We start from the raw sequence: 24,230 nt of genomic DNA on the forward strand, positions 1-24,230 counted from the left end.
CCTACAACAGTCAAACCTGGATAAGGGTGTTTGAGGAGAGCTAATGAGGCACTTCATGGCTTTACAGCCATGGCTACTTTAACCACTGTCACGCTCTGGGTTTTATGCTTCCAGACTGGGAGGGTAGGCGTTCCCACTTTCCCAATCCATCCATTTTCTCCCGCAGACTTGGGACACAGAGCCAGCAGGCTAAGCAAGGCAGTCCAGACATCCCTTTCCACAGACACAATTTCCACCTCCTCCTGTGGAATCCCGAGGAGTTCCCAGGCCAATGGCCGTCCAATGGAAGGTGTCCTCAACTCCATCCAATCTGAAGGAGCAGTGACTCTACTCAGAGTTAACCTCTGGAAACTCATTTTGGCTGCTTGTATTCTTGATCTCATTCGTTCGGTCACGACACAAAGCTCATGACCATAGGTCAGAGTTGGAACATACTCTGACTAGTAAATGCTTTGCCTTGTGGCTCAGCTCCCTCTTCACCACAACTGGCCCAGTACAATGCCTGCATTACTGCTGACGCTGCACCAATCTGTCTGTACCAGAGCCCCATCCTGGAGCCAGACCTGGGAGGGAGGCTCATTGGTGGGTGTCTGGATGGTGGGGCCTTGACCCATGGCCCAAATAATTCACACCGCATTGCCACCCTGTGAGCCCACCACCTGCGGAGATAGGACATGACAACCCCTGGCATCGTAGACTGCTTCTGAGAATGTGGAATATCACCTCTCTGATGGACGTGAAGATACATACAAAAACAATATATGTGGGAGAAGTGGGGCTTATGTATAGAGAGCAGAGACTAATTCATCACTATCAGACAGTGTAAGGTGAAAGCATGAGATGACAAATAGGGAATGTCATAATAAAGAAAAGGCATCTTATCTTGCAGTATAGTTGGAGGACGTGTGGCTGGAAAATGAAGTAATCAGAATGCAATCCTTGCAGTGTTAGCTGCATACAAACAGAAACCTGAATGGAGAGGACTGTAGTCTGAAAAAGTTGTTAAATGTTTGATGCCCAGTGTTTTCACATTTGGTTGTTACCAGCTTAAGCATGAGGCACAGTGCGCAGTGCTGTGTGACGGGGCCATGATGTCTGCTGAGGGCTGTCTGGACCTGCAGAGACTGACACTTTTCTGCAGTCATCCAGCCACCTAAGGCTCCATATTAACAGAATATCTTATACTCTCTCCAAGTGACACAAGCCCGCAGGGGGTTTAGAGTGTGTGTTAAAGATGGTGTGTGACTGAGAGCCATACTGCTGCTTCACTTTCTTACTTTTCCACTCTAAAGGCAAATAGGTGGTGAAAATTATCTTCCAGCCAAGACAAAAACTGCTGCACCGTGATTCCCTGAACATAGATATTCCAGTGTTGTGTTCCTTCGCTGATGTTCCATAATTCAGCATCTTATAGCCCTGAAATCTCTTAGGAATCTGACAGTCCAAAACATGAATGAGCTACAACTGCGGCAGGATTTGCTCCACTACCATATCCCCCTCTCCCTGGGACAAATCCAAACTCAGATGTTGCATAAATCATGCACTGATGTCCATGAGAGATTTCAAACACATGCGTTTAAATCTGCAGTTATTAAGATTTCCTCCTACTGTCTCTCTTTCTCCTGAATCAGATAACAGACAGCAGGTCAACTAACCTGCTTTATGGCTAGACACTTTATTCTACATGCAATATGCTCCTAAGTTACCTACAGCGGTCAGGAGGGGACAGAAGGAGGGGAGAGAGCCCCGCTATGTAATGGAATGGTTGAGCAGGCATAGTGGTAATGGACATGGAAAGCAGATTAAAAATGATTATGGCAGAAGGGCTGACGGGGATAAGAGGTCCATTCCATAATGCAGATGATTATCCCTCTTTACTGATGCCGTTGATTACGATAGCACAGGCACTCATAAACACAGGAGAAGAGGAGTAAAACACACAGGAGGCATAAATGTTTACAGATTTGTGTTATTTAATTACAGTTTAATGGCTAATGATAACAAGACCCCATTAGTAAAGGCAGTGTGCTTTAAGGTCACAGGAGTCCACAGACAGTGGTGTCTGATCTGCAAATAGCCAGGGGGGGTTTATGCTTTTGATTTGTTAAGCTACTCATTTATGTTTGTGCAACTGTGCCACATTCAGACATTGGTACATTACAGGACTGAGAAGAAAAAAGAACTGGGTTATTTTTATTGTCAACAAAACCCTTGAAAAGACCAAAACCAACAATGCAGTCTGTCAAATAGTTTGTGACTTTCCTGCAGCTGTCTTTGGCTCTGAACCCCAGGCCTATTTGCTTCTACTGAATATATAGATATTCTATTTTTGGAGGGACTATTTTCAGCCACAGAGTAATGTTCATTGCTCAAGTGACTAACAAGGACTAACACTGATGTGTCTTAATAGGTTTTGGATGGAGCAATGAAGCTCTATATCACAGAGGAATAAGATATATCAAGCTTCAGCTGCACAGACAATACATTTACATTTTACTCATCTAGCAGATGTTTTTATCCAAAGCAGCTTACAAGTGACAACACTGAAGCTTCAGTGCAGTAGGAGACCGTGAAGTAAACATGTGCTAAATCTATAAGGCAAAGTGCAAGGAGTTAGATTAAAGAAGTGCACCACAAGTGCATAGTAAGCACTATTTCAGCATGTTAGGGTTTTAGGGGTGTTAGGATAGGAGGTGCTCTCGGAAGTCTTCTGAAGATTCTTGAAGATAGGGAGGGATGCGCCTGCTCTGATATTATTTGGTAGCTCACTCCACTGGCAAGGAACCACAATTTGTTGTCACTAAGAAAAATACAGAAGCCTTCTTCAATAACAAGAAAAGAGTTAATATTTAAGAAACAGATATAACAGGCTACATTTTGTAATGAGCCTAATATTAGATTTGTAGGAAAGAAGAGTATCAAGACAGCATTCATAAAACTACCACACTGCCCACAACTAATCACATGGCAGCAGCTGCAAAGATGACATGTTATGCCAATTGGTCAAGTAGCAAAACCAGCTAATATCTCTGCAGAACTTCCTCTTTTCTGTCTCTTCTCTGGACTTTCCCTCTGTAGACTCTTCATCCTATTCGTTAGACTATTAATACTCCTCCAGTTACAACTCTCATAATCACTCACACATTGTTGACGGTGGGTAAAAAAAAAGTCACAATGGCACCTGGCTGCTATTTGTGTCTCAATATCTCACTGTTCGAGCAGTTCAGCCTCAGAGACTTTAATAAGAACAATGGCTGCAGTTTGGGTTACATTCTGAAGGGCAGGCTTGTTGTTGGGCTACCCCTGCTACTACCTCTGTCTCTCCCTCTCAAGCAGGTAATAATAGCTGTGTTTCTTCCCTGTCTGTCTCACTTTTATGGTCTCTGGGCTGACAGAACAGACAGTCCACTGTTGAGGGCCAAGCGCGCCACTGCTCCCAGAAAGCCTGAGGTCTGTGCTCCCCTTAAACCCAACACCACTCCCACAACACAACACACAGGCTATCACATGACCTCTTTACGGTGGCAGGATAACTCATCTCAAATGCCTCAGGTGTAACCACAATCAGGTCACACAGCCCAGGTTCCTCTGTTTCTCTCTACTTCAGTTTCTATTCACACAGCTTGTGTCAACCTCACCCTTTTTACTTTGCACATTATTTTGCTACACAAGATTAAAACACATGGCAGCCAACTATCAAGTGCTGCCACCTCTCTGTAGCTGCCTCCCCAAGTTAAGGCCTGGTAACACCAGGAAGTGTCAACAGCAAATTTAAAAATGGTGAACTACTGTAGCTGAGGAGCGAACTGCTAACATGCTAACCAGTAACAATAGCTCCCCTAGCTTTAAGTTTTCTCTCTCTTTCACACTAAATATTATAATATTGTTTTAATACTGCAATCCTGTCCATAAGGCTGCATTGCAATAAGCAGATATATCTTCTGTAACTCGTATTTGGCTAACTGAGGCTGATTTGCTAATGCCTCCACCTGTTTGATGATCATTACCACACTACTATTTTTTAATATAAGATTCATTCTTCAGTTTGGAAACAAATGAGAAAATACTCTACTCACAAGTCCTTAAAGTGCTCTCCTTAACACTGTGCCAAATGGTTAAACTCCATCTGCTGATGAAGATCATGTGATATGATGAAAAGCTACTAAATGGACCTCATAGTGAGATTAATTTCTTGTTTTTTTAAATGATGTAATAGTTTATTGCCTCATTTCTAATTCTCAAAAGCATCAATAGCCAACAAAATAATGTCACATTTTCAGTTTAAACTTCTAAATCAAAAATTTGATTTTGTTAGTATTGATCAACTTTACTTCTGTTCTGTTCTGCTGATTCAATATAAAACTTCTTCTTGTTTGTCCCTTTTACCTCAGGGTGCTCTCATAGTGACAAACTGAGGCTAAAAAACACAGCTGAAGCAATTTCACAAGCACCGCTGGGCCTCAGTGCTCACTAGCATTACAAAACTACTTTAGCAACCAATCAATGCTCGCTTCTCAGGCAAACACATGGCTCCTAAATGGCTCCCTTCCTTTGTGACCTTCCTATCCCCCAGTCATTCTGACAGAATTATCATTTCCAGATTGATTTTTCAATATGTTGCTCCCTCAATGTAACACCATTTCTCTAACTTGTCCTTCTTAGCAACACATTCTTCAATCCTGTAATACCAACAATCCCTTAAAGCCCTAAAAAACTCCTACAACCAGCTTAGAAAAAGCCAAAACGTAGCTGGACACAAGTAACCAGCATAACTAGCAGTTAGCCTGGCCTCCACCTCTTTCCCTGTATCTTTATTTTTTTCCTTCTCTGGCTTGGTATCAGTGATAATCCTCTGAAAGCCTAGTGGGTGATGGGCATAAAGCAACAACAGCTGGTGTTCAGACTGGTCAGCTGAATGGAAATGGGCCCTTAGATTGGCACAGAAACACAGGGAGTCACGGATCCTCACTTGAAGGGATACTAGAATTTTTTTTTTTTTTTTTTTTTGTCTGCCTTGGCACTTAGGATACCAGCATATCTCCCTGGCACTGACTGGGATTGCTTGATTACACCCTAATGAGTGAGCTTAGCTTATTGATGGATGCCATTAAGATGTAACATCAATAATGCAGCAGTTACATGTATGTCCATTGGTATCTGGGGAAGAGACAGATTTCTGCAGACACAGTGTAATCCTGGATTCAGGCAGGAGGGACTGGATGTTGGGGTGGTTACATATGTGCGTGTGAGCCTGTGTGGGTGACTGATGGCACTAATGCTACCCTCCAAGGGAGGTCAGAGACACAGTGAAGTCCACCATCTCCTAATCCTATTATCCATAGCAGTGACAGCTGGAGACACACATTATCGTGAACGCGATGCAAGACATCATTGTGTATCATAACACATCAGACCATCAACGGACCTCAGCCAGTAGCGCTCCTATACCAGTGAGCTCAAAAGTATTCAGATGCCATTAAAGAAATGGACCAAGCTGCTTCCACTCTCTTGGATGATCAATAAAAAAAGTAATCTGGAGTTGCCTCTGCTCCTGACCACCGACAGAGGAGGCAGCAGCTCATCTGACTTGCTCAACTCTTACTGATGATAATGACAGGAAACCAACAGACATAAAGAATTCATGAGAAGGCAGCCACACAGTGTATAGATACCTCAAAGTGTAGGTTATGTTATCAGCTCAGCGCAGAGCTCACATCCTCAGCAGGAGGCTTGATTTACATTCTTTAAAACCATCTGAAGGAGAAGGAGGGCCAACAGATAAACAGTCTGCAAATCGATGAATGTGCGTGAGGAACAGGATAGAGAGGACAGAAAAGCACATAATAGTTTTTATGCTGATGGCCTCCTTTCTGTGCATACAGGGCTGGATAATGTGGTTTTTTGAGGGAGGGGGCAAGAGAAAGAAAAGAGGGTCATTTCAGTTGTTTTCCTCAGTGAGTCCAGCTGTCGTGGCCTCCAATAGGATGAGTGTCTGCGACAGTACGGCCTTGATGAGCTACTCAGGAGAAATAAAGGGAAGGGAGTGATGAAGCGGGCTCAATCACCACACCGCCGAGCCTCGCTCCACTCTGACAGGTTCAGCCTATCATCATTAACAACATGGCCCCTTGATCTCAATCAGCCGTCGCTCACTGTACTGTCTGCTGGCCTGCAGTAATGATGACTGAGCCCCTGTCATCGCCACAGAGGGAGGCTGAATTCATCAGGCCAGGCAGAAACTGCTCAAGTGCAGCTCAGGCAATCATCTAGGAGTTATGGACTGAGTTATGACACCATAAACATGTTTAAATGTACCATCAACATGGAAGAGCGAGAGAAAACAATAGTTAATTGTATCGACTCATCATCTATTCTATGTGGTTCAGTGTGCGACTTTGGTAACTGCTCAGTCTGGGAGAACATTTTGTCTTCTGTGATTCTGATGGGAATATTTTGAAGGCTGAGAAAATAACCCTGATGATGCCATCTCTACAAATTTATAACAGAAAGCCTCCATTAAAAGCTGGGGCAAAGTTTTTGAAAGTCTTGAGCATTATGGGAAATGCAGCATACATAATTTTTGAGCTTGACCCAAACTAGAGATTGAAAATCAGGATAACTTCTCCTGTGCTGCTTCTAGTTTGGTTATTCTAGGTCTAAACTGAAGTAATATGTCCTCATGTGACAGGACTTTTGGACACATAAATAAAAACAAAATGTTATTTAATGATACATATTGACAAATTCAGTATCAAATTGCCATGTTACACCAGCAAACATTCCTCATGTTAACACTTGAATCTATCAACGCCAGAAATAATCATTACTGACTACATCAAGCATGTCAAGTTACCTAAAATATTTCCAGTTATTATAAGTTTAATTTGACACTGTTGAGGAGGGGCACTTTTAGAAAATGATTTTCAGGCTGGAACTGTGTTTGTGTAACAAACCCACTGGTGCTGTAGGACTTGATGGTGCACTATGACCCATATTAGCTGTTACTGTTGATCCTCATGCCCACACAACACAATGTAGCTTTCCAAGAAACATTGCAAGCTCCTTCCCTATTCAGGGAAACTGCTAAATGTCAAGGAAGAAGCCAGTTTTCACTCACACCCTGATTCAGCAGAGTCACGGTGTCAAATGGATTGTTTAAAGAACTGAGTGTGAGTGGTCTGATTTCTGGGAAAACATTTGACATTGCCTTGATGCTCACTGGCTGCAGGAATAACTTGTGTGAAACTGAACCCACACAGGTTGTAGATAGACACAGGAAATGTGGGTGGTTTGTGTTTATAATCACATGCTGTCACATGTCAATCACCAATCTTTTTTGTGACTATTTTAGCATCTAAAATTTACTAAATAAACAGCAACATCCAGTGCACACACACTCTGCAGAAGTTTAACCTTCTGACAGGGGGTTACCAACCACAGAGTGATGTGCTGGCTCCTGGCAGCAGCTGAGCACTCTGCCTTTAATTTTTAACATTTTCCTCTGCTGCGTCCTGGGCTGGACTGACACCAGCGTAACTGTAACCCAACCCCCCTAAATTAGACCTGAGGCTCTGACACCACAACACCCTCTGTGACTCACCCCTGACTACCTGAGGGCAACCGCTGTGTCACAAATGGGAAATCATTGAATGTAATTTGGGAAATCTACAGTAATGCCTTCTGTCCTGAAAATACCACCGACTTTGTTTTGTCTGCTGGCTGTTTGTACATGTTGATCACTGACAGGAGGTCACAGTCAGGGCACAAACATTTATAGAGGCAGCAGCAGAGGCAAACACAGTCTAATAGAGTTTTATCCATTGACTTCTGAACACTTTCTGCCTTTAATGTATCATACAGATTCTAATGTACAACTGCCTTTCTATTAGTTCCTAGAGTGGAAGGTCACTCAGGGGGCACTCCACCCATTTACACATGAAGAGCAGGTTACTCAGTCTGGGAGATACAACAGATACAATAAGTTCAATTGACAGCAAATTCATCTGCAAGTATTTTTATAATCTATAACACCGGTCCAGTGTCTCATATATATATATATATACACACACACACACACACACACACACACATACATATTTTAAACTAATAGTAGTTACAGCCCTAATGGGAAGTACTCCCCAGCCTGAGAAAACAATAGTATACTGTCTTCTGTGACTCCTGTGACTCCTGTGACTCTGAGATAACCCTGGCTTGGGCTTGTGCTGCATTCACTGTGTTTGGAAGTTTCAGTAATTACCAGACTCTGACTTGTAAATGCAACGTCATCATCCAAGTTGAAATTAAGACTGAAAAACAGTATTTTTTAAAAGCTCTAATATGTCCAGCTTCACAAGAAATCACACAGAAGTGCTTGGAAAAGCAAACGAATATTTCAGTCATAGTCTGTTCTTAAAAGTAATTAAACTGGCTTCAGTTGTAGAGTGTTGTTAATGCACACAAATTACAGAAGTGGGAATCTTTCCCATTTCTACTGTCTGTTCCATATGAGTGTGGCATTGGAGACTATAAATTTTAACAGATCTGTGTTAAAATCTGGCATGTGGATTGTAAAAAAAACTGGGCATCTACCAGGCATGGACAGCTTAATAAGAATAAATGCTACTTAGATCCATTATGTTGCAGGATCAAAAGTCAGGATATCTTGGCCTGTGCAGCTTCCATTTGGACCCTTCTTATTATTTTAAATCTGTCTTTTGCAAATCCCCCAACTTTAAGGGGAGAGGGAAAGACTAAAATGATAGAATACACGCGTAAGCAACAATATCCTTCATCAGACATCAAAGACAAGGTGGGTCTGTATGAGTATTTCCATCACAGACATCCTCCCATCACTACAGAGATCAACAAGAGTCAGTTTAAACATCTCCAGATGTTTACCCCGCTGCATCTTTACATGCACATGTCGAGCACTAATATGCACATTTTCACAGCAGCTTCAACACAATTATGAAAAAGTTGGGAAACTCACTTGTAGCTCGTTGTTAGCCATCATGTGCCTCGCGGACAGCCAGTTAGATGGCGACTCCGGTGGACTTGTGTAAATGTTTGTCTCACTTTATAGCCGCCGGTATCATTGTGGCTGAAGTCCTCCACTAGTTAAATACAAGCATGCATGTCCTGGAAAATAATTATTTAAAAAAAAAAAAAAAACATTCAACAGTCCCGGTGAAGGCGAAGTTTGATGTACCGAGTTGCGCGAGGAGCAAATGAAAAAGATGTTAACATCGTGGCGTTTGGAGACACGACAGAAGAGCAGGTGAGCGGAGGACAGAGGAGACCATCACCTCCTGGCAGAAGGATGTCAACTCTTGGACTCTGATCTGCATCACGCAGCGCAGTGTGTCCTGTAGTAGTGTGAGAGCGACCGCTGCTGCGGGCTGTTTTCTCATCGTCAGCGAGGAAAACACTGTGAGGAAACCCGAAACCCGCCAGGATTCACCACCAGACTCTGCCCTGTGTGTTAGGGGAAACTGAAGCCATCTTCCCCGTGGCGGTGCACTCCTGCTCGGCTCTGCGGAAGGCTGGGAGCCGGTGAGTGATGCTGCTGGGAGGAGGGAACAAGTGTTAAGTCAGGTTAAGAATAAAAAACGCGACTTCCGGCTCCAACCTTCAAAGTAAAGACTGATGCGTACGTGTGGATAAACCAGTTAGGCACAAAAGAGTCGTTTGTGTTGCTCACACGTTTTGCTCTAGTAGACGTGTAGTCTGTTAACATGAAAGTAACGCTATGAAGCTGAAAAACAAAGTAATTTTAACCCTAACATTTAGCTAATTGCTAGTTAGCATGCTTCGCCACTCAGAGTTAACAAGCTAACGTTAACGTGAGCCATGAAGCTCAAATGAGCAAAATCCTATGATATGCTGGGTGCTCATCAGATTACAACAAATACGGGGGTTCTTACTGAACACCCGAGCAATTTCTGTAGTGCACACACATATAACACACTTTTAACTTCAAAAACAAACATTGACTAGTTATAGTTCAACCTACCAGAGGCACAGGCTAACATCGGAGCAGACTGGTAATACAGGTGGGTCGCACCAGTCAAGTCTGCAGGGGCCCTACATGAGAGCGGACAAACCTCAGTGTAAACATTAATAAATTACATACATTTACATAAGTTGGAATGTTGGGCTGGTTCTGTTACAATCAAACTTAAATCACTCTTATTCACTGGGTTCAATCCCCACCTCCTCCAGTCAGGATCCTTAAACAAGACTTTGATGTGTGTGAATGGTTGAGTTAAGGTGAAACTGTAATTATATTCTGGATAAAAGTACTACGTACATACACTCACAATGCATTTGTTGTGTCTGAAGTATACTCCACGATGCCTCTCTGGTTCTTTTATAGGAAGTTGGCTACTATTCATCTACTGATGATCTTCTATTTGGCTGGTGAGATTAATGCTTTTATTTTGAAACCAATCTTCTTCTTCCTGTGCTGTGTTTGCGGTCTTCTGCAGGCAGCTTGATGCAGCTGTAAATGGGCGCAGATCTCTGCGGCAACCGAGCGCCCTCCTGCTTCAACCTGAGACCTGTTGATCACATTTGAACATGACACTCCAGTACACTGGCCTGTTGAGAAAGCTAACGACCAGAGCTAGCAAATCGGTTAGCTTTACTGCTACTGAAGAGGGGGTCAATTTAAGTAGCCTTTTTCTTACTATTTGTAGGCCGTAGAGACATATACTGTATTATATAGCTTACTCGTGTAGTCATTCTAGGGAACAGTTTCGGTGTTTTTAATGAATATGCAGATAATAGAGGACATGGCCTGTTGAACTCTCACAGGGGCCACGACGACCCCCTTCATGTGTAAAATTGATGAAGTGCCCCTTTAAGTTGTCACAAGGTGTTGCGTTCAAGACCACTTCAGCAGGGTGAACAGTGTCCCCCCGGGAATGGTGTTTCCTAATGTCAGATAAATCTTTCCCGTCTGCTGTTACAACATTTATACATCAGACTCTTGCATTTGTTCTCTTCTGCAGTGTCAGATGGTGCTCATCTGCTCTCAGTAAATCAGCACAGAGAGGCAGAGCCAACCAGCCTCCACTGCACATTACTATGGATGGATGAATGAAAGCCTTATTGCCACAAGAGGAATTTGCCATGCATAAGACGGCTGCAGCAACAATATGACCACTGTATCACCGGATTTTCTCACAGACGTAAGGGAAAACATATGCAGGGAGAGGAAATTTACTAACTCACCCACTAACACCCATTCATTACACTGTCAATGAAATAAACAGCAAAAAAGGCCTTTGCCATGACAGCTGAATTTAGGACAGTATTGGTCATTTAGGAGCAGCTTGATGATGCAGCATCTTTGACCCTTTAACACTATTAACTAAATCAGTTGGATTAAGTCTGATGTGGTTTCCTCTGTTTGCTATCTGCAAACCAAATTTCCCTTATCCAGCAACAAAGTATTCAGCAAACATGGGATCCTGAGTTTTGTTGACCTCTGACCCCATAATGTAGATACAACTAGATGCTGCCAAATTTATCATCTACCATCTTCAGTTTTTGTGTAGTGTGTGTCAGAGGCAGATGGTGTGTCAGAGGGTTAGTGAAACTTTCACCAAATGTCTGAATGTGAGCTAAACCACCTGCAGCTTCAACATCAGCAAATCAAAGGAGCTGGTGGTGGACTGCAGGATCTACTACTCCTCTAGCTACTTCTCTTTCCATTAGGGGGGAGATGGTACAGGAGCTGGGTGTCCACTTAGACAGCAAACTGAACTGGACCAGGGACTCTGCAGCTCTCTAAAGGAGGGGCCAGAGTCACCTCTTTATCCTTCAGAGGCTCTGGTCCTTCAGAGTCTGTGGCACCATGCTACAGATGCTTTATGAATCTGTGGTGGCCAGCTCCTTTTTCTACACTACAATCTGCTGGGGTGGTAGCCTGAGGGTGGCTGACTCCAGCAGACTCGACATACTGATTCAGAAGGCTGGCTCAGTCCTGGGGGTGGAGCTGGACCCTCTGCATGTAGTCACAGAGAGGAGGATGTTGTCTGAACTCCTCTCAGTTATTTAAACATCTCCCACCCTCTGCACAGTTTGCATTTGTATATTTATTGTGCATTTATTATATTACTATTTTATAGTAGTACTTTTTTTTTTTTTTTAACTTATTTACTTCTTGTTTCCCAAGTATGGAGGAATTGTAACAAAGCAGTTTCCATGTAGGGATTCAGAACTTTTTCTTGAAAAAACATATCAATACAACAATCAAAACATAGTCAATTATAAGTAAAAGTCCTGTATTGTGTTTTACATTATTAGATTGTTATCAATGATTCATCAGTGTGCATAATGTTACTGCTCAAGGTGGAGATACTGCTAATTATTTTATAAACAGGTAGCTTTGTTCAGTGGTTCCTAACCTAGAGATTGGGCCCCTCTAATGATCATGCTGTATTTTTTGTAAATAATATTGTCATCTGAAAAGTAAGCTAAACAGTAAGTAGCTTGTAAAGTAGCAGTACCTCAAAACTGTACTTAGTGAATAAGGTAAACAGACAGAGCTCTAATAGTGTAATTTTGGATACTGCTGAGGAAGGGTGTTCAAGGACCTGAAAACTGTAACTGAAGACTGCACTCAGAGGTGTATCAGGAGGACAGGCATGTGTCATTGGAGGAATACATGTACAGGTACTCAGCCACTCAGAAAGCAGAGAGCATCATCTGAGCCGCTCAACATCTGAGACACATCACTGCAGGAGAGCAGTTTCTAATTACCATGTACTTTACATGTCACTCAGAGCTACAGTCCACAATTCACCATCAACTGAGTGTGGATCCAATTTCCCTCCATATATTCAAAGCAAATTTCCATCATTAGTATAATTTTCCAAAGGCAGAGAGAATACACGTGTGCAGTTAGCTGAGGTTGCCATTTGGTGTTCCTCTAATACATGTCATGTCTCTATTACTATCTGTGTATGTAGAAGGACCAGTACTACTGATTACTTTCTGTGAACGCTTCCTATGTGAAGCACTTTATTAACACTTTTTGTCAGTGCTGTATAAGTAACAGTACTCACAATGAAGCAGAGTGGAAAATGCTTCAGGAGTTCTTCCTCTCTTATTTTTCCTGGTCAAGCGTGCAGTAAAAGTCTGACGTACTACAACACAAGCGCTGACAACAGATTTCAAACTGTTTTATTTCATATGCGGTGCAGTGATTTTTCACATTTCATGAAAATGATTTGGCAACTGGCACAACACCACCACACAAGCTGCTGCACTACAAAAGAAAATGATGGCAAACATTTACAAAACAAATATTAAATATTAACAATGTAAACACTTATATTTTATACTAATTGTATTGTATGAAAACTTACACAAAAATTTCAATGTAAAGGAAGTTGAGGCACTGTAAACCATATTAAAACAATACAGGTTAACATATAGGTCCACTCTCATAAATGCATGCATTATTAGTTGTGCTTGTTCACATAGAAGGTAATAGCTCTAATAAACTATTTTAAACTCTTAAAGCAGCATATGGCAATAGTGGCTACATTTACTGTTTTTACACAAACATAATTTGGTAGAGCATGCAGAGTGCAGCTGCAGTATAAATGATCTAGAAAACTATACTCTGTACATGCTGCTTTCAAATATTAATTTGGGATTCATGTAACTTCAGATTTATATAAAAAATGTGCATTTTACTGTTAGTAGCAGTACATTAAAGGGTATTAATTATAGATCAGAATATAAAACACAGATCTAATGATTTATTGTAAATCAACATTGTAGTGATATTGTAGAATGAACATTAGGTATCTCACTCATGCAGCCAACAGGTGGCAGTGTTGTTTTTTTTAATTCATATAATCTCAGACAGACCTCACCTACCTTGTACAGACACAAAGAGAAACACACAGGTGCTTTTTCTCAACGCACAAGACATCACAGTTATTGATATGAGATATCCTGATATGTTCTGATTACCTGATTATTCCTGTTTAGAAGTAGCAGACATTTTTCCGATATATTGCACAAATCACGAAACGCAGCAAAATATATGGACGGTGTGGAGAAACAGTCGTACATATTATAATGAACACATATTAAACATTAAGCATGGGCTGAGTGTTGGTACTTGACTACCCCCCTTCCACCCTCCACCCTCCACCTCCCCATCCCCTCACCCCCCACCAGCTGCCTTTCCAGAGTGGCACATTGTCTCATCTCAGACATCCTCCTTTCTCTCTCCCACCATGACATCATTGGTAACCTCGGAGACTCCCTGAATACTGGCCGACCCAGGAAATGAGGTTACAACTTTGGAATGTGAGAGGGAAGACCACAACTACACCCCCACCCCACACAACCACCCCCTCCTGACCAGCACCCTCTCATGTTCTCACCCCCCACCAGTCCAGCACCCTCCTACAGCCTTCACTCCGTTCTCCCTCTCTTTGCAGCAGAACAAGGAGGGCCTTCTTCTCCCTCATGCCTCCCCCCACTCTTGGTCCATGACTGACGGCTCTATTAAGTCCATCAAAACCTGGTTGTCCAATGAAGTCACAGTTACATTTACTGACCAGAGACTGGGTGATGTGAGGGGGAGATGGGTTATATCACTGCATCATCTTCCCACAGGCTTTATCACACTACACACACAATAGGTCGTTTCAAATAGATTTTTTTCACATACTTCACCATGAGGATTTTGGGTTGATGAGTCCACAAACAATATAAATCTATTAACAGTACTGCCACTTACCTGTATAAACACTTTGGCCCACACAATAAATAGAAGTAAAAACAAGTGCAATTTGTCATAGCTCAGTCCCTCATTTAAGAGGGTGACCAGTATCTGGTCTCAGTATCTGGTTGGGACACATAGAAAAGAGACAAAAAGTGGAGCGCTGCCCCACACAACACATGATAACAGTGTTTCTAAAGCAGTTACAGTGCATCTCAGAGTAAGACAGTCGAGGAGTGCTATTCAGTGCTATTAAGTGCCTCTGGTAAGGAAACATGCTCTAATGTGAGGTTACAGTGTGTGGTATGCATGTCTGGGTAACAGTAATCAGTGACACAGTGTATCTACAGTGCATTTGTTCTGATAATAAGGATGTTGGAGTGAAATCACTTGGAAGTTGAGTTTGTGTGGTCATATGATGATGTGACTCGTGATTGGATTAAAAACTTTATGAAGTGATCACTATTCTTATCTTTGAAATCCCTGTATGGCTTCAGATATGACTGCAATGTGTGATATGTTTTACAACAATGTTTTTTTTCTTTATTTCTTTTTAATTGTCTAAGTATAGATACAAATTTAGGGTGAAGTGCATATCCATGATTTAAGAAATAGTTAATATTTTTGATTTAAAAAAAACAAACAAAAAACTTACTGGCTTTCTGGTGGAGAGCTAGGTAAGAAAATCATATGTGTCTATTAGCTTTGCATAATGACTGGCAATAGAACCTGCACCACTAATCTTCATATATGAACATGTTTTATCTTGTTTCTTAATACATGAATGAATATGAAAACAGAAAGTGTTTTCTGAGGGGGTTATATGCCCAACTATGTCTTAGCCAATAAAACATCACATTGCCCCACAAAATGGGCAATTATATGTGTGTATGTGTTATATGTGTATGTATATGTGTTAATTAGTGAGCTTAAGAGGTGATAGTAGGTGGATTTTTAATTGTTTGAAGAGAACCAGACTAGCTGTCTCTCGGTTTCCAGTATTTATGCTAAGCTAAGCTAACTAGCCACCCCGGTAGCTTCATACTTGGTATCAATCTTCTCATCTAATTCTCCACCAGAAAGCAAAGAAATGTATTTTCCAAAATGTTAAACTTCCTTAGATTGATTTTTTGATTTATTTACTGGTTGATTGACCCATTGGTTGGTTGTCCTCAGTGCTGGGTCTCCACCTCCACCACAGTCCAGTCACCAGGTGGGGAGCTGCCGCGACTGTCGGGGGAGTAGCTGCTGACGGAGGTGACTGTAGCAGCAGGAGGGCTGAATTGTGGCAGCATGTTGGGCCACATGCTGCTCTCCAAGGGGCTTAGAGTGCCTCCAGTCCCAACAGGGAGTAGGAGGAGAGGTGGGCAGCCTCCATCTCCAGACAGCATCAGGGTCTGGTTGATGAGCTGCTGCACCATGTCCACCTTCTTGTTCCATTCCAGTTCCTGTGGCGGCACTGGACGCAGCTGCCTGTGGAAATCAGGTGGGACGGTTTGGGAGGACGGCATCCTCTTCCCTATCACCTGTCTGTTCCTGTTCTGCTCTCCTCTAGCCTCGTCCTCTTCGTCGCTGGTTTCCATGGCTTCATAGATGGTGCAGAGCCCTGAGGATGGGGAGAGCATGACTCCAGTCGGGCTCCTCCTCAGCTGCTGCTGCTGTTGGATCTGTTTCTGCTGCATGCGGTACTGTTGCTCCAGCTCCAGCTGCCACTGCATAACCTGCCTGCGCTGACGGTGCTCCTGCTGCTGCTGCTGAAGCTGCAGCTGGAGGAGCTCCTTACGCTGCTTCTCCAACTGCTTCTGCTGCTCCAGCCTTAACCGCTCCTCCTCCAGCCACTGCCTCTTCTGCTTCTCCTGTTCTTGACGGTGCTGCATCTCTCTCAGCTTCTGTTGGTGCTGCTCCAGCCTCCTCAACTGCTCTCCACCAGCATGACTATCAACACTGGTCTCTATCAAAGGAGGAGGGGGTGCGATCTTGGCAAAATGTGCCGCAAGAGTCGGATCAATGGGCCTCCTGTTGCCTGGAACCAGTGCCAAGTAGTGGCCATTGGCTATAGGAACAGTGGTGGTGTGGTTCTGGTTCTGGTTCTGGTTCCAGTTGTCTTCCTGTGAGTGTGTTTGCAGCTTGCGGCCTCCATCCGCTTCTTGTCTCTTCACGTCTCCTGTGAGACAGTCAAGATCACTTGGTGCATCCATTAGAGATGCATGCATCAAACAGAACGGGTGCAACAACAACAGGGGCCAGGAAGAAGAGGGTTCAGGAGAGATCTGACAAGAGGGTGAAAGGTGTAACGCAAAAAGAAAGGGGTTCTCAAAATAAAGTGACATCCATGACACAGGAACACTACACATAAGGTAGTTACTGCAAGATGTTTTCTCTCTGAAGTTGCATTTCCTTTAATATAACCATACAAAACTCATATTTGCTGCTTTGTCCTCTTAGAATATGTTGGTTACCATGCAAGACAGCAGCCATAAATACACAGTACACTACAGACAACAGGTATTTGAAGAGACAAATGAACACATGGGGAATAAAACTGACAACACATCACACAGAATTGACTGTACTATGTTAATGAAAATATGATAATGTACTTTACATCTGTTTGCATTAACTTGTCTTGTGCCATGCATAATCACCACGCCATAAAAATGATGGAGCTGATTCACCTTGGTTTTGGTACTCCTATGTAACTGTGTTTTCAAAAGGCAAGAAATGCTGTCCCAAAACACAAACCTGAAACAGGGCTTACATGGGCTCAAGAATATATTAACTATTTAGTAGAAAGATGCAGGTTCTGAGAGGTTTTAGACACAGGGGTGTGTGTGGATACAGGGATCTGGAGTGTTTCCATGTCAGGGTTTTGATGGACAGGAGCGGGTAGGTCAGAGGATAAAGGTAAGAAAAGGGAGAAAGGTCTTCTTGAACTTCAACATTCAAAACATTTGTGTGGCTTGTACAGAGAGGAGTTGTTCATGTATGTCTGTGTGCATGTTTGCCTCTGTGCCAAGTGTGTGAGTGGAGCATTCGGGAAGATGCAGACAGAACTGAGTAGGTTTCACCTTGTTTGAGTGTTTGAGGCACTTGTGCATACAGATCTTGATGAGAGAAAGTAAGGTGTATGATGCAATTTCCTGCCTATTTACTGTTAAAGGTACCCTGTGAAGTTTCTGACCACTAGAAGTGCTATGGAGCAATATTTTTACCAGTAGGTCTCTATTGTGTTTGTCCAAGTATGTGGGCTGCTGGTTTTACAGGATTGGAGCTGAAGGAGACACATAATGTGCTGTGCTCCCACTGACTGTAAACAATTGTTTGTTTACAAATAATCTCCACAGGGCACCTTTAAGTGAGCCTCATTACAAAATATGTGTTTCTGATGTGACGTTGTTCAACTAGTGTTTAATCTGAAAATGTCATGAGGGCACAAGCATGCTGGAGAACAGGGCACTGGGACACCATTTGGATTACCCCTTTGATTTCAACCAAAATTCCATTTTAGGTACAACATTGTACAATACTGCATTCACTTCCTGTTTACCAGTTATTCCCATGGTGGAAAAATAGAGGAGACACCATGGGAAATTAATTGTGCAAATATTCAAATACACAGCGATTCAAACACAAGGACAGTAAGTTCAGGCATGCTGGATCTGCAGGGAAAATAAGAAACAGGAACAAAATGCCTTGCAATGATGTTTTAATGGAATTTTGAAAGATAACCTAGTGTGAACCATCCATTTATGAACATGTCTAGTGTAGAATTGTTTCAAATTCAAGGTAGTACAGAGTCTTTCTGTTAGTTAAACATGCAATATACTGTTGAAATAGTAAACCAAACGCCCACTATGAAAATGTTTCAGCGAGTGTAAAGCTGTGATAGCAATGTAGGACAATGCAGGGTCTCATCACAAATAATAGGCTAGTTGTTAGTTTCTTCTGGAACACAAATGATCAGCTACTGTAACTGAGGCTTGAAGCTTAGCCACTTAAAACCAAACGCCTGAAACACATACTGTACGTGACTGCACGTTATACTGTATACCTTAACAACCTATGCAAAGAGCGCGGAACCTCTTGAAGCACACATTAAAAACTTCACCAACTGCAATCTAATACTCCCATACCTACCTCAACAAATCTGTAAGGGCCAAACAGCCATGTTAATATCTAGCCTTTATTTTGATAGCTATAAGTCTTGAAACAAGAACACAACCTTTTAAAAAGGAGCATGTGACTATCGCTATAGTGCTGCTGAACATGAAGCATGTGTACACAGGGTAGGGAGGACCAGGTTTCAACAGAAAAAAAAAACAAACAAAAAAACAACAAATAAGCAAATACAAAACAAAAAAAATCATTGACATTTGTTCGGTAAAAACAGTAGGATAAATACACAATGAGTCCATTTCATTCCATCTGTGTTTTTTTTTTCTTTTTTCTTTTTTCGGTTTAAAAGCTCAGTCACATTGGACCAATCAGTCAATACCCCATCAGGGGCTACAGAATATGCAGTGTTACTTAAAAAGAACATTCTACTAGAAAATGGTAGTAGCTATTGTACATAAAGGAGTTTAAGCCATACACTCATAACCATGACCATAACAGTATGAAAGTGGGAGGCTTCATTTAAAAATTGCTACAGTCATTTTTTTTCCCATCTCCTTTGTTCATTTTTTAAAAATCTTTTCCTACAATCTTGCTCTCCTTTTTTTTCTTCTAAGCCATCTAACCCAACTGGAGAGAAAACGAACAACAGGTAAAGGGGGAGGGTTGCGGGGAAAAGGTGCATTCCAGGGGTAATAGGAGGGACTTATACATTACCTGCCAGAAAACTATCAGTCTTATCACAAACGGTTGAGTAGTACGGTGGCTGGCTGTCGCCGGTGTCTCCAGATTCCTGGGCCCCAAGGTGGTGACTGGGCTCCAACGGGTCAACTTCCCCAAGGTGGTCTGCTGCAGCCTTTCCCCCCAGCATGTAGTGGTGCTCATCCAGACTGGGCTGGATGTCTCCCGGGAGGCCCAAAGGCATCAGGTCCACGGGTCTACCCAGCAGCTCCTCTGCCTGGGCAGCGGCAGCGGCTGATGGCAGGGTCAGCTCCTTGATGAGGGAGGGGTCCTTGGCCTCCTCGGGCAGCTGTTCCTCATTCTCCAGGGAGAAGATCCCTGGGCTCTTTCCACAGCTCTCAGCCATGGAGTGGGCGTTGGAATTGGATGTGGTGCAGTCGAAGCCATAAGATGCCACAGAGTTGGCTGACTGAGGGGTAGCCCCGCCCCCGTCCTCATCACCCTCTCCAGCGCCTGTGTCTGCTGCCTCCTCGTCCTCCTCAAGAGCAGGCAGATTACAGGTGGGGGTAGGGCTTTCAAATCCAGCACTCTCATCCATCATCATTGGTGCATCTGGATCATTTATTTGCATCTCGCCCTCTGTATCACTGGCCTCATCTCCTGAGGTGGAGGGGGAAGATGGGGCAGATGCTGGAGCAGTTGGGGGTCCTGTTCCCAGAACCTCGTCGGCAGGGAGTGTCTCAGCCTCCTCCTCTTCTCCATCACCTTTCTCCAAGTGGATACCCAGGTCCTGCTCCATGTCAGGCTGGACTGAAGCAGGCACTGGGGTCTGCTGCTTGTCCGAACGGGACTCCACCCCAGAGCTACTGTCATAGTCGCGGAGTTCCTCTGGCGTGCTTGTCTCGCTGCTGCTGCGGGCAGCCAGACCTGTGCCACTCAGAGTGCTGGACTGAGACATGCCTACAGCTGGGGCAGCAAGTAAGTTAGCCTCGTCATGGGCTGACTGGTGCTGCAGGGGTTCTTGCTCTGACTGAGGAGCAAAGGAAGGAGCACTGCTGTCTAAACACGCCTGGGCAGGAGACTGAGTTGGTGTTTCAGATTCAGCTGCACCATGGTCAGACACAGGACTGGGGGAGGAGACAGAGAGCAGCGAGGATGGTTGACCCCAGGTATCAGAGAAGGGGTTGGTCTGGCCCCAGGAGGAGGCTGGGGGCATGCAGGGTGGAGGAACAGAGCGATTGAGGTTGTCTAAACGCTCCTCCTCATTGAAGTCATCTTCATCTGCCACCCCACAGCTCTCTGTCACGCCTTCACTGCGCATCTCTACATCCTCATCCTCCTCCTCATCTTGCTCCTGCTGCTGGAACACCTTGTGATGCTCTACTTTCTCTGAACTCAGATCCATATCATCCACTCTCTCATCTTCCTCATCATCATCCTCTTCTTCATTGGCCAGGGTTTCCACGTTGGGAGAGCCCATGAGATTACCATCTCCCTCAGAACCACGGAGGCTTGAGTCAACCAGGGCGTCTGAGCTCTGGGTGCCCTCCAATATTGCAGGTGTGCTGGGTGCTGCTGAGGTCAGAGACTCCCTGCTGCCGACTGCTGGTGCAGCTGCTCAGGTCCTCAGAGTCCATCCCAGACAGCAGGTCATCACCGTGCCAGCCTGCTGAACCACCGAAGCCTGAGGACCGGACTTGGAACTCCTCAGAGGGCTGAGACATGCTCATGTCAGTGATCATAGATGAAGGCCTGATGGCCTAGTCTCCTCTGTTCCTCATCATCATCCTCCTCCTCATCATCATCCTCATTGATCTCTTCATCAGCCTTCTCCACTGCCTCCTCCTTTTCATTAGGGGAGATCAAGTCCCTGGAGGTGAAGTCATCCATGGGCGAGGTGCCCAACAAGTGAGGCTGTGCCATCATATTAAAGGCCTCTGCAGATGGAACTGTGGAGGTGGGCATAAAGAGGTTCTCCTTCTCCTCCTCCCCCTCTTCCTCCTCCTCCCTTGTCTTCTCTGCCTCAAAGTGTTCTTTATACTCCCTTTCCTCTTCTGTCTGGAAGTTCATCATATTGACTGCGCCCTGGGAAGCAAAGTCAGATGAGGTCAGGGACTCGTTCCTGTCCCATGGGTCAGACTGGATATCCATGTCCAGCAGAGAGGAGGCATTCTGTGGCTCTCTGACAGGAGACACTGGGCCTGGTGGAGAACAAGGAGGAGACATGACCGTAGTTCCCAGGGAAGGAACTGAATCATTGGCAGATTCATCGTATTTGAAAAGGTCCAGCTGCGCTGACAGCTGAACACTGGAGGGTGACTCTGCTGACGGCTGAGACAGTGGTTCTACAGGGGGTTCTGGAGATGCTTCTCGTGCTTGGACTGGACTTGGTTCTCGTACAGGCTCTGGTGTTGGTTCCCGTATGGGTTCTGGAGTTGGTTCGCGTACAGGTTCTGGCGTCGGTTCCGGCATGGGTTCTGGAGTTGGTTCGCGTACAGGTTCTGGTGTCGGTTCCCGCATGGGTTCTGGAGTTGGTTCACGGACAGGTTCTGGTGTCGGTTCCCGGCATGGGTTCTGGTGTCGGTTCCCGCATGGGTTCTGGCGTTGGTTCGCGTACAGGTTCTGGTGTCAGTTCCCGCATGGGTTCTGGCGTTGGTTCGCGTACAGGTTCTGGCGTTGGTTCACGCACAGGCTCTGGCGTTGGTTCATGTATGTGTTCTGGTGTAGGTTCTCGTACTGGTTCTGACACTGGTGCAGAGACCAGTTCTGGTGTGGGTTCTGAAAGTTTTTCCTGTACTGATTCAAGAGTTGCGGCAGGTGGTTCCACAGCAACTTCTGCAGGAGGTTCTGGTTCCTGTGGCCCGGCAATGACAGCTGCCGCAGTAGCGATAGCTGCCGCAGCAGCTACGGTGGCAGAAATTTCCTTTTCAGGTTCAGCAACTGTTGCAGCTTTGGGGCCACGTTTCACAGGAGTTGGGGTGCTGCTGCCCACAGTCTTCTTGGGGCTGGAGGTCTTGGCAGCCATTTTGGAGCCAGGTGCCTTGGAAACATCCTTGGAAGGTGTGGGCTTACTCTCTTGTGTTTTGGAGCGGCTGGGTGTCTTGGTGTCTGCAGCCTTAGTAGTGGTAGGCTTTTTGGCAGTGACGTCTGATTTTGAGGCTGATTTGGGGGTATCAGGTTTTGCTGACTTTGTTGTAGATGAAGGGCGTGGAGATTCTGCCGGCTTTTTGGCTGCTGGGGTGGCTGGTTTGGTAACATCTGGGAGACAACAGAACAGAAAGAATGGTAAAACAATGGTATAATTAAACAAAAAGATAGCATATTATGATCCAAACAACAGACCAAACCTTCTGTAGTGATATGTCATTCTTTTCAAGTTAGGGATGCAAAGGTAAAGGTGAAATGTTTTATATCCCGTATTTTTAAAACACCTTTACCTTTTTTCACAGGGGTTGAGTTTCTGGATGTTTGTGATGCTGGAGGTTTGCCACCAGAGGGGGTAGTGGAGGTTGGTTTGGAGGCAGCAGGCTTGGCAGTGGCGGAGGGGGTTTTAGGGGTGGCGGGTTTGGCTGTAGCTGTGGAGCTCTTGGTTGTGCTGGTAGAGGGTGGCCGGGTTGAGCCTGTGGCCGGACGAGATGATGCTGCTGTGCCAGTTGTGGGTCTAAAGAAACAAGACAAAAAAAGGTTAAGAAACGCACAATATCACATAGATCTGGGACAGAGAAACAAAGCTGACTACATGTGCGCATGTTCTCTCTAAATCATGACTTGCTCACTGCTGGTCCACTCTAGGCTTACTTGTACCATCATTAAAAAACCGTGACCCACGCACAAAGTGAGCTCAATAAAATGCTGATTTCCTTATTTACAAAACACAAGGAATGAAGATTCATTGAAGGTGACTCAAGCTTTTGAGTTGTCAAGCCACTCACAGCTAGGGGGAAACATCAGGTTTCACCCCAACCATGTGCTGGTCAGCCCTGTGCTGTAAGTGCACAGTCACTGCCAGAAGATTCCCTAAGAAAACAGCACAAACATTACCAAGGTTGTTTGCAAAGCTTGCAGGACAAGGACATGTAGGCTTACCACCTCAGAGAGAGAGAACAGATCGTTCTTAATGGGTGCATGAGCAGACAAGTCCTAAATAACCTTTCGTAGGTGGCATCGGCCCAAATCCAATGAGTTCTTGATGACTGCCCTCTCAAAGACAGGGCAGCAGATGCACAACCCTCATTATAGCAGACTGTGAACAAATAGGATTTTATGATGTGATGTGTGTTATTGTGTCTTGCTCCTCTCTTGCCTCTCCAGCGTGGCAGTTTGGAGCCGCTATGAACTTCAGACATCGCTGGACAACATGTTGCACAAACTAGTTCTTTTCTAGCTAACTTGGTTCCTTAGCGTATCAGCATCTGAAACACTGGTAACAACAGGCCCGGGCCCAGCTCACTCTTCCACAGCCCCATGACAAACTCCCCTGAGGGCCTATGAAGCGATGCAGTTTGGAAGGTGAGTCACAAAGGACCCCAGAGAGGCATCCCAACCCCAGTCCCTGATCTCCTGCCTATACCCCGTCCCTACAAGGGAATGACACTTGGGGCAGTTTGCATCAGCCTGCCTGCTCTGGCAGCCTGCCTGGCCCAGAAGCTGGCTTCTATGTCACGTCTCAGCGAAGTAACCTACA

General features: G+C 44.4%; 2 protein-coding genes across 4 annotated transcripts in view; both read right to left on the bottom strand.

Moving 5' to 3' along the window:
- Positions 1 to 21,264: 21,264 nt before the first annotated feature.
- Positions 21,265 to 22,066, bottom strand: LOC127142956 (translation initiation factor IF-2-like). The gene has a single exon (XM_051073727.1). It carries the CDS (start codon positions 22,064 to 22,066, stop codon positions 21,278 to 21,280), a length of 789 nt encoding a protein of 262 aa, XP_050929684.1. The 3' UTR covers positions 21,265 to 21,277.
- Positions 22,067 to 22,082: 16 nt separating this feature from the next.
- Positions 22,083 to 24,230, bottom strand: part of prr36b (proline rich 36b) — a 30,088-nt gene continuing 27,940 nt past the window's right edge. For all 3 annotated transcript variants that reach the window (XM_051073726.1, XM_051073725.1, XM_018698586.2), the window contains 2 exons: positions 22,984 to 23,207; positions 22,083 to 22,804 (listed from right to left, as the gene is read on the bottom strand). In XM_051073726.1, coding sequence (XP_050929683.1) covers positions 22,083 to 22,804; positions 22,984 to 23,207 — 946 coding nt within the window. The remainder of the gene's footprint in view (positions 22,805 to 22,983; positions 23,208 to 24,230) is intronic.

Source organism: Lates calcarifer, linkage group LG11, assembly GCF_001640805.2.
Source record: "Lates calcarifer isolate ASB-BC8 linkage group LG11, TLL_Latcal_v3, whole genome shotgun sequence".
Classification (NCBI taxonomy): domain Eukaryota; kingdom Metazoa; phylum Chordata; class Actinopteri; family Centropomidae; genus Lates; species Lates calcarifer.